An 11,368-nucleotide genomic window follows, 5' to 3' on the forward strand; every position below is an offset into this window, starting at 1 on the left:
TTACGACTTTTACTATTTTAAAAATTTTTACACTTTGCATTTGTTAGTGTAATATCACAGCCATTTATAGATACAGCAGAATCCAATCTCTTACAGAAAAGCACTGGGAACGCATTTCATTTTGAGTGTTTTTCCTCATCCGTGACTCCTAAAGTGAATCAAAGCTTAAAACGCACTGGCCTAGTTCAGATAAAGATAATGCATCCCAAATGCTCGCTTTCTAATTAACGTGTAGCTTTTTTTCCTCCAAATTTGAAGGCATTAATAAATATAGCTGTTGCTTTTTGGCTGCTTCCATCATGCTGTTATAATTTCTTACAAGGTTTGGAATATCAGAATGCATTATATTTGAGTAGGCAGCCCCTCCCCCGGTGTGCCGCACCAACACCATCGAACTGAGCTATGAAGACGAGGAGGAAAAGGAGAACGAATGGGAGGGGTGGCTTGGAACTGAGAGAGAAAGAGAGAGAGAGTGCGCGCACGGCGAAATATGCAGCACCAGTGGCAAGGAAACACACCCGTAAGCTGCGCGCAGAGGGGGGAAAAAAGCGCGGACAAAGGAAACATGGACGCATCCGAGAAGTATCCGTGCGCTTTTAGAATGGAATTGACAATTAGGCCATTATAAATGTAAAACCTTTAATGCTGAAGTGGGAGGCAAGATATTGCAAGCTGACAAGGCGGAGTGCTGTTTTTAATCCGTCTGCGGATCTTATGATCTTGCGATGGCTGTTGCAGGGATATGTGATTGCCTAGACAAAAAAGTGCCTCTTTCTTTTTTGCTATTATTATTATTTTGTGGCCTTGCTCTCGGACAAATACGATATTCCGTGCCAGAGGAATCGGAAAGTGGAACGATTGTAGGTGATATTGCACAGGATTTGGGTTTGGATATTCGAAAGCTCCCCACCCGAAAGATTAAGGTAACCTCTGACAGCGGCAAAAGGTACGTGGACCATAAGAATGGAAAATTATTGGTAAACGAGAGAATTGACAGAGAGACATTGTGTGATACAAGCGCCGCGTGTGTTTTGAATCTAGAGGTTCTTCTTGAGGACCCAAATGAAGACCATAATGTCGAGGTGGAGATAACAGACGTGAATGATCATACGCCGCAGTTCCCCAGAGACGAGTATCAATTGGAGATCACAGAGTCTGCTTTGCCGGGCTCTCGTTTTCCTATCGAACACGCGCAAGATCCGGACATCGGTACCAATTCGGTTCGATTGTACCGGCTCAGCCCAAACGAGCATTTCGCTCTTGATTCCAACAAACCGTCTTTGAATACTAAGCACATCGAGCTCGTTCTCAAAAAGCCCTTGGATCGCGAGCTCGCCCCTTACCATCAGTTAATCCTGACAGCGACAGACGGTGGCACACCAGCACGAACAGGTACCGCAAAAATTAACGTTCGAGTCTTAGATTCGAATGACAACAACCCCGTTTTTGACAGCTCAGTATATAAAGTCAAATTGCTTGAAAATTCGCCCAAAGACACTTTGGTTATCAAACTGAATGCCACAGACCAAGATGAAGGAACAAACGGGGAGGTGCTTTTTTCATTCAGCAGTTACACACCAGACAGGGTCAGGCAGATGTTCAGTATGGACACCAACACTGGAGAAATCAGAGTCAAGAGCAATGTGGACTATGAGGACACTAATTCATACGAAATGTACATCCAGGCCATGGACAAAGGCCCAGCTCCAGTAGCAGCCCATTGCAAAGTGGTGGTGGAGGTCGTGGATGTCAATGACAATGTTCCAGATATCGTACTCTCGTCTTTGTCCAGTCCAGTGCGTGAAGATGCCCGTGCAGATACCGTGGTGGCCCTGATCAGTGTGACTGACCGGGACTCTGGACCTAACAAACAGGTTACCCTTGAAATTCAACCTGGTCTTCCTTTCAAAATCAAGTCGTTTAGAAATTACTATACCTTGGTAACTTCTGCCTTTCTTGACCGTGAGACCACAGCAGCCTATAATGTCACCCTCAGCGCTACCGATGCCGGAAACCCTCCCCTTTCGTCTCAGAAGACCATTCAGGTGGATGTCGCAGATGTAAACGACAACCCGCCACGCTTTGAGCAGACCTCCTACACTGTGTATGTCATGGAGAACAATGCACCTGGAGCCTCGCTCTGCACCGTCAAAGCTCAGGACGCGGATGTCAATGAAAACGCTCGCATCACCTACACGGTCCTAAACGACAACAATCACGGGATCCCGGTCACCTCCTATGTGTCGGTTAAAGCGGACACAGGTGTTGCCTATGCCCTTCGCTCCTTTGACTATGAGTCATTACGGGAGTTTCACTTCCAGGTTAAAGCTCAGGATGGGGGTATCCCACCACTCAGCCGTGTAGCCACTGTCTATATCTACATAATGGATCAAAACGACCACGCACCTGAGATTGTGAATCCCCCAGCCAATGGCACACGCTTAACTGAGACGGTACAGAAAAACGCAGAGCCAGGAACTTTGATCACAAAGGTAGTGGCCTATGATGCAGATGCAGGACAGAATGCGTGGGTCATCTATTTGCTGGACCAGGCCAGCGATCTGGATCTATTTAAAGTTCACGAACACACAGGAGAAATTCGTACAACGCGGCGTGTCCTTGAAGACAACTCCACCTCTTGCAGTCTAACCATACTAGTAAGGGACCATGGCGAACCACCTTTGTCATCCACTGCTACGATCAATGTCGCTGTCATGGAGGTGCCACTAAAAGTCATGCCTGACCCCAAACGAATCATCCGCCCTCACAGTTCTCTTTTGTTTTCCAACGTGACACTGTACCTCATTGTAGCCTTGAGTGCCACCACCTTTGTGTTCTTGGTGACAGTGGTTGTGCTGGCTATCGTGCGCTGCCATGCCTACTGCACCCAACCCGGGTCCTGCTCACCCTGCTGCGTGTCCCAGAAGGCCCAAGCGGAAGGTGGCTCAGGAGGGGGCAGTGGAGGTGGTGGTGGCTCTCAACCCAATAACAATGTGGTGCTTAGACGAGACCTCAAGGTTGAGCCTCATTATATTGAAGTCCGGGGTAATGGCTCTCTGACCAAAACCTATTGCTACAAGACCTGTATGACTGCTACCTCAGGCAGTGACACCTTCATGTTCTACAACACGGGCCGACCTATCAGTGGCACCTGGGGCTCAGAGCGCTTTTTTACAGGAGGGAGCGGATTTGTTCGCAGACTTAGTATGCCAGATGCAGCACTACAGGTGTGTCTCATTAGAAATTATATATATCCGTAAAAATGTCTGGAAAAAACAACAGTTAAAAAAAAAGAAAAGCAAAATGAGTCAAAATGTTTGTTGTTGCCAGAAAGTCAGTGTAAAACAAATGTGTTTGGGGTTTTACATAATTTCATAATAATATTATAATATTATTTATAATAATAAATGAATGAATTAATATATAGTATATAATAATAATAATGATTGAATGCAAAAAATAAGAATTATTTAAATGAAATAGTCATAATGTGATGCATCCCACAGGAATTTCTAAGAATGTTTGTTTATTGATTTTTACCATAGATTTTGGTGATTCTTTTTTAGTATTTTGTAGATTTAAACTGCAAATGATATGGTAATTCCCTTTTTTTTCTTCCAAAAACTATTTTAAATATTTAACATATTTAACTGAAAAATGTCATATGTTAATCCACTTTTCACCATTTTTTAATATAGCATTTTGTTTTATAATTTAGATTACACTTATGTTAAATTACTTAACATAAAATCCTAAAATGTTCTCATGCAGCACAAATTCTGATTAAATTTCAGTAAAACTAGATATATTGGAAACCAGAGTTCAGCTAGTTGATCTAAACTTTCACTCAATATAGTGCTACTCTGGTTTCCAGTATGTTTTAGTGTAAAAAGTAATTCAGTCGGACCATGAGTTGCAGTAAAGCTCTGTGCCCACATGTCAGAAGCTTTTGACCTTGTCATCTCCTTTTGTACCGTGCGGTTATCTAGTGCAGCTTTACAGTGCTTTGCTTCACCCTGCATTAGTGTCAAACATCAAGACTTTATAGAGTAGCACAATGCATTTATGATGATTCAGGCGTTTGCTCCCACATCAGAAGCTGTCATCACATTTTCAGGATTATTTCCTTCCTCTCACTGCCACCCAGGCAATGTCACTGTCTTTACTCCAATATTGTGTTTGAATTTCTACATTATTTTGTGTACACTAAATTACACTGAAGTAAAAAGTTATTTTTTGGTGCCACATAGACCATTTTGGTGAAGAAAAAAAAACTCCTCACAGTTAATGCAGATAGGATACATTTTAGTGTAGTGCCTGTGCAATGCATTTGCTGTCATAGATGTTCAATTGATGTGTTTTTGTCAGTGTAATTGGCGTGAATTCATGTTCACTCTGTCAGCCATGGATTCGTGAAATGTGTTTTAATTAGCCAGAACATGATCCAAAGGCTGTGCAGCCTTGATCTCTGGCTCATGGGAGGAGATGTTGCAGATGGTTTAAAAAAGACAAAAAATAGTCTAAAAATGTCTACAGTACAAGGATAACTAGAGTTTACAGAGAGATGCTCTTGACAGCATCAGATCCTCTCAGATGTGTCGGTGAGAGGCACTGCAGCACATTCGACACTGCAGAGGATTTAGGAGCAGAGGCCGTCTGTCCAAGATAAGAGAGCAGGCAATGAAATTAACCTCCAGCCTTTGATTCTCAAGCCCTGCAAATTACATTGTGAGAGCGAAGCAAAGTCTCTTTGCACGCACTCTCTCCCCCCTGAATTCACCTAATTAAAGAATGTTATTTACTCAAATTATCTGGGCCATTCTCTAATGCCTCATCTTTTCACATATTACCCAACCTAGTTTTTTTCTTTTCTTTACTAGGGCAAATATAAAAAGAGTGGCAACTACGTGGCTGTGCTCTCCTTCTGTGCAAGACCAATTAATCTATTCACTGTGAATTGCTGGAGGAGCAGATGACCATCTTTGTTTGAGGCTTTCTATTATGTTGCAAGGTGAATGTTCATCTTGTGACTAGTGCTCAGATTGAGTTGCGTTAGTTGAGGACAGAAAATGCTCAAGTACCATATTACATGAGGTCAGCTGGTATCCCAGGATGATATCATTCCGTACCATGGGGAATGAGGAGATGAATGCTGGGAGAAGAGAAAGATGTTTAGGGACTTAATGTTTAGGGACTAGCAGAAAGGGCAAAGTCATTTAAAAATGTGTGGTAATGGCTATAGTGATGCACCTATATTAAAAGTTTGGCTGATATCAAATAAATATGTATTTATTTCAATATTATGGCCGATAAGTGCTAAATAGCTGATATTAAAATTATGATTCTATAATAATATGTGTAGAAAGCCACTAAATCAATCATTTTAAAAGTTATGAAGTGAATTTAGTCATCACAGAATTATAATTGAAAATATAACAAGCACATATTCAGTCAAGAATAGATTTACACATTCTTTAAGATTAAATGGAATGAGCACTAAATTATGGCAAAGATTAGCGTTAGTTGAGGACAGAAAATGCTCAAGTACCATATTACATGAGGTCAGCTGGTATCCCAGGATGATATCATTCCGTACCATGGGGAATGAGGAGATGAATGCTGGGAGAAGAGAAAGATGTTTAGGGACTTAATGTTTAGGGACTAGCAGAAAGGGCAAAGTCATTTAAAAATGTGTGGTAATGGCTATAGTGATGCACCTATATTAAAAGTTTGGCTGATATCAAATAAATATGTATTTATTTCAATATTATGGCCGATAAGTGCTAAATAGCTGATATTAAAATTATGATTCTATAATAATAAGTGTAGAAAGCCACTAAATCAATCATTTTAAAAGTTATGAAGTGAATTTAGTCATCACAGAATTATAATTGAAAATATAACAAGCACATATTCAGTCAAGAATAGATTTACACATTCTTTAAGATTAAATGGAATGAGCACTAAATTATGGCAAAGATTGTCTACACTGTAAAAATGATTTTTCGAAGTCGTAAATGAATAATAAAGATTATTGAAATGTGTTTTACAAGAAGTCTTTCTACTTCAGAATTTCATGTTTAATTCAATGTGTTCTTGCCATTCCTTTGAAACAATCTTCACTCAAAATTGCTAGTATATTTACAAAGTAAATCTGAGACTTTTTTATAGTTTCAATTTAAAAACACACTGAAAAAAAATGGTGTAGAAACAGTTTTCATTCAGAAATTGCTAGTAAATTACACAAGTAATTACAAAGTAAATCTTACACCATACTGAAAAAATAGCGGAGAAACAATTTTCACTAAAAAATATAATAAAATAATAATAACACATTGGATTAGATTTTTTTACACTAAATCAATCATTTTAAAAGTTATGAAGTGAATTTAGTCATCACAGAATTATAATTGAAAATATAACAAGCACATATTCAGTCAAGAATAGATTTACACATTCTTTAAGATTAAATGGAATGAGCACTAAATTATGGCAAAGATTATCTACACTGTAAAAATGATTTTTCGAAGTCGTAAATGAATAATAAAGATTATTGAAATGTGTTTTACAAGAAGTCTTTCTACTTCAGAATTTCATGTTTAATTCAATGTGTTCTTGCCATTCCTTTGAAACAATCTTCACTCAAAATTGCTAGTATATTTACAAAGTAAATCTGAGACTTTTTATAGTTTCAATTTAAAAACACACTGAAAAAAAATGGTGTAGAAACAGTTTTCATTCAGAAATTGCTAGTAAATTACACAAGTAATTACAAAGTAAATCTTACACCAAACTGAAAAAATAGCGGAGAAACAATTTTCACTAAAAAATATAATAAAATAATAATAACACATTGGATTAGATTTTTTTTTATTTTATTTTAAGTAGAAAGACTGAAATAGCGTTTTCTTGGAAAACTTGCTTCAGTAATATTGCTCCACTAATATCTGCCAATGCCGATATATTAAAATAACTAAATCAGTCATTAACCAATATGGTACCATATATATCGTGCAACCCTTGTTATATGTTGTGTATGTTATTAGGTGAATGTCAAGTGTCCTTCATGTGCTTTATTATGAAGAACACTCTCTCCACACATACAAGTTTTATACCAGAGTCATGGGCCATGGCGTATTGCCAATAATCGTCCCTGTAGTCCTGGTCTCCTTTAGCTGTGGTTCATATAAAAATGCAAGGCAGAAACACACACATTGAGCAGCATGATTTATTGATGAGAATGTATCTAACCCCTTTCTGTCCTTCCACCCCTTCTTTCCCTCTATATCTCTTCATCTTTCTCTCCTTCTCCAGCCCAAAGGACCAAATGCTGACTGGCGTTACTCTGCGTCGTTGAGGGCAGGAGTCCAAAGGTAAGCACTTTTGCTGTTAATAATGTCCTGAAAGAGTTACAGTCCTCTTTGAACTGTTATGGAAAACATCTCTCCCCTGTTTTCTGTATCTAAATAAGAAGTAAATGTTAAGCGTTTATTCTGATCTTGAGCTTGGTAGCTGAGTAAAAGTGTAAAAGCACTGTGAATCATGTCCAGCTCTAATTTCCACATTTCCTGACGGGCAATAATCAAATCCTGACCCTCAATGTAATTTTGCAGGAAACCATCTTTTTTGAACTTAATCAAATTGAAGGGAGAGCAGAATCTAAAAAGCATCCTCAAAATATAATACATTACATAAAATGTAAAAAAAAAAAAAAAAAAACTCTTTATAAAAAATATTGATAACACTTTTCCAGTTAGGTTCGATTTGTAACATTAGATAATGCTTTAGGTACCATAAAGCTGACCATAAAGTAGCAATGCAATTTCCATTTAGAATTAAATAATCTAGGTTAATTATTTTTTTCTTTATTTATAAGTATGCTATTGTTCATTGATTAATGTTCAATTTTAATATTTAAATACAAATTAAATTGTATTTTTATCATAATTTATAGTTTTTTTTATTATAGTAATTTACTACTATGGTATTTATTAATATTTTGAATGAGCTTTTATTTATTTTTTCCAGTAATTCTGTTATGCTAGTTTAAAATATTAATTAATATTTCTATTTAGCTTATTATTATTATTATTATTATTATTATTATTATTATTATATTTTTCTTAAATATGTACATGTACTTAAACATGTTTTAGTTTTTTTGCCAAAGCAACATTTCAAATTTTTGTTTATGTTTTTACGCTTAGGATTTTCATCTAATATTTACGTTTTATTTTATTATAGCTTTATTTCAATTAATGAAAACAATTTTAGTTGTTTTAGTTTCCGTTAAAAATAACAACACTGGCATATACAACTTACTGAAAAAGCATTACTTGTATTGTTCAGTTCATAAAATCTGATGCACTACACATTTACTTGTATTGTATTAACCTATTTTAAACTTGTTCTGTCATCCAATATATTTCCCCTTGTGTATTTCTTGATTACATGGTTGCAATGCAATTGAGAAAAATATTAGATTCCATTCCACAACCACATGATATCGCATAATAGGTATACTAATTTGTCTCTCTCTGTATATGTTTGCTGTTGAACAAATTCAACAAAAGAGAGTGGAATAAGAAATTATAAGAAGCCAATTAGTAAAATGGAAAGACTGTCAGCTCTTCTGTCTGCAGCATCTATAATAGAGCCTCATCCAAGCACCAGCATCATGACCACCAGGAGCTCTCTGACTTCTTCCTGACCTCTTGCCTCTTCCTCTGTGGACCAACTGTGCTCTGTCTGTCTTCATCACGCACAAACACAAGCTTTGAAGCATTTGCTAAGGGCCTTTCCCTGGCATTGTGGCTCTGCAGTCTGATCTTGAGTATGTAGGTCATCAGCATTCTCCACAGCAGATGCACAGTCCTTCACAACCAAGCATAAAGGACAAGCTAGCAGATGAGCTGATTGTGTGAGCTTACCCACACCCCATAAGCAAGAAATTCAAATCTTAGGGGGAGCATTTCAATGCATAAATACTGACAAAATGAGTCATCTCTGAAATGCTAAATCTTTATTCTCTAACTCTTTACACATACCCACATACACACTAACATCTGGAGACAAGGCCCCCTCCTCTAAGCACCACACACATACATTCCAAAGGGTGAAGGACTGTCTTGCTACCCTGTGGGCTCATCTCCGAGGATGGTTTTGTGCGTGTATGCGCGTGTTTTATGTGGTTTTCTATGACTGAAGGCTGGTGCAAAAAGGGGCGCAGGGAACATTATACACAGGGGACAAATTAGATGGAATTTCACTGAGCCACTCAGAACACCATATAAACATAGTACAACTTTGCATACAAAAAAAAACTTTAGATATGCACCAGTATTAAATTCAATACTAATTCTGTCAGATTAGATGATTATTATAAGCTGAATAGGTTATGTCCGATAACGGATACATGGCATATATTAAAATTATATACGGTTTTGTCTAAATAAATAAAAAATAAAACACTAAAATTGAAAATCAGTCATTTTGAATGTTAATTTAGTGAAAAGTTAATTTAGGCATCACAACATAATAATGCACAGAATATTAATTTTGAGATTTGCTATTCAATTATACAAATTTGCTACAGTGTTATTAAAATATTATTATTATAATATTATTATGTTTTTAAAGTGAGCATTAGATGAAGGTAAAAGGGATATTATCGTGATATACAGTATATTTATAAAAAAAAAAAAAACTGAGAAATGAGCATGCAAAATTGAATAGCCAGTATCGACTGATACCAATAAATAAATTTTAATATTGTGCATTAAACTGTATACAAATTTGCTACAGTGTTATTAAAATATTATTATGTTTTTAAAGTGAGCATTAGATGAAGGTAAAAGGGATATTATCGTGATATACAGTATATTTATAAAAAAAAAAAAAACTGAGAAATGAGCATGCAAAATTGAATAGCCAGTATCGACTGATACCAATAAATCAAAGGATTTTAATATTGTGCATTAAACTGAATGCATTAAATTTATCAAAAGTGACAGTAAACACATTTATAATGTTACAAAATATTTATATTTCAAATAAATGCGTCCTGCTGCTAAGCAGAAATGTTTCTTGACGGTAAAATTAGCATGATTTCTGAAGGATCATGTGACACTGAAGACTGGAGTAATGGCTGAAGAAAATCCAGCTCTATTATAACAAAAAACTAATTACAAGTAACACTTTATTTCGATAGTCCACTTTAGACATTCTATTAACAGCAAGTAACGTTGCAACTACATGTCAACTAGCAGTTAGTAGAGTATTAGTAGACTGTCTGCTTAATATCTTCTAACACTTTCTTTGTCAACTTATTCTACTAACCCTAAACCTACCCTAACAGTCTACTCTGAGTTAGTAGACATGTAGTTGCAAATGAATGAGAATTAGTTTACAAAGAATGAATGTAGTTACAAAGTTACTTATAGTTAGTAGAATGTCTAAAGTGGACTATTGAAATAAAGTGTAACCAAATTACATTTTAAAATATATACAAATAGAAAACAGTTATTTTAAATTCTAATAATATTTTTATAATATTACAGTTTTTACTATATGTCTGATCAAAGAAATGCAGCCTTGGTGAGCATAAGAGACATCTTTCAAAAACAAAAATCTTACCAACCCCAAACTTCTGAACGATAATGTATTTTGCACATCCTTAATTAAATTAATTATTTCAATTTCAACAATTACATGTAGTTTAATTTCAGGAGATAATCTTTAAGGCCCAATCCCAATTCTACACCTTAGCCCTTCCCCTTTCCCTTACCCCTCCGTTTCGCGCGTTCACGTGAAGGGGTAGGGGTGTCTCAATTCTCTTGGTTGGAGGGGTAGGGGTAAGGGGAAGGGCCAGACAGCCCTTCAAACGAAGATTTTTCGGGACCACACTTCAAACGAAGGGGTATGAATTATCTCAGTGTAAACCGGCTTCAGCGGCAACATGGCTCCCCGAGCGAACAAAAAGACGCATAAATGTAAGCATTTTTGGCATTAATAAAGATTTTAACGAAAAGTAATCATTTGTTTTATGTTACATTCAATCGTGAGTTCATATTTACGGTCATGTTACTCAAAGAAATGTTTGCAAAAAATCGCTAATATTTGCTAACTAACGTCATATCATTATAGACTGCACGATAGTGCCACAACATGTTTTCATGTCTGATCAGGGCGATAACCACCATAGACATTGAGAGGGCTAGTCCCCCCAATAATTAGAAATCGCTAAACCCTTTTCTCAAATATTACCATTTCGAGAGAGAGAGAGAGAGAAGAAAGTTGCGTGTATGCACATCTGTGCGTTTCTCTTTTTAGAGTGAGTTTACTTAAAAAATTGCAATTTTATCCTCTT

General features: G+C 36.6%; 1 protein-coding gene across 2 annotated transcripts in view; it reads left to right on the forward strand.

Annotated features, from left to right (window-relative positions):
- Positions 1-363: 363 nt before the first annotated feature.
- Positions 364-11,368, forward strand: part of LOC107586137 (protocadherin alpha-C2-like) — a 26,736-nt gene continuing 15,731 nt past the window's right edge. For both annotated transcript variants that reach the window (XM_016273377.1, XM_016273378.1), the window contains exons 1-2: positions 364-3,227; positions 7,315-7,373. In XM_016273377.1, the coding sequence (XP_016128863.1) occupies positions 726-3,227; positions 7,315-7,373 (2,561 nt within the window). In that variant the 5' untranslated portion in view covers positions 364-725. The remainder of the gene's footprint in view (positions 3,228-7,314; positions 7,374-11,368) is intronic.

Source organism: Sinocyclocheilus grahami, unplaced genomic scaffold (assembly GCF_001515645.1).
Source record: "Sinocyclocheilus grahami isolate Dianchi unplaced genomic scaffold, SAMN03320097.WGS_v1.1 scaffold78.1, whole genome shotgun sequence".
Classification (NCBI taxonomy): Eukaryota; Metazoa; Chordata; class Actinopteri; order Cypriniformes; family Cyprinidae; genus Sinocyclocheilus; species Sinocyclocheilus grahami.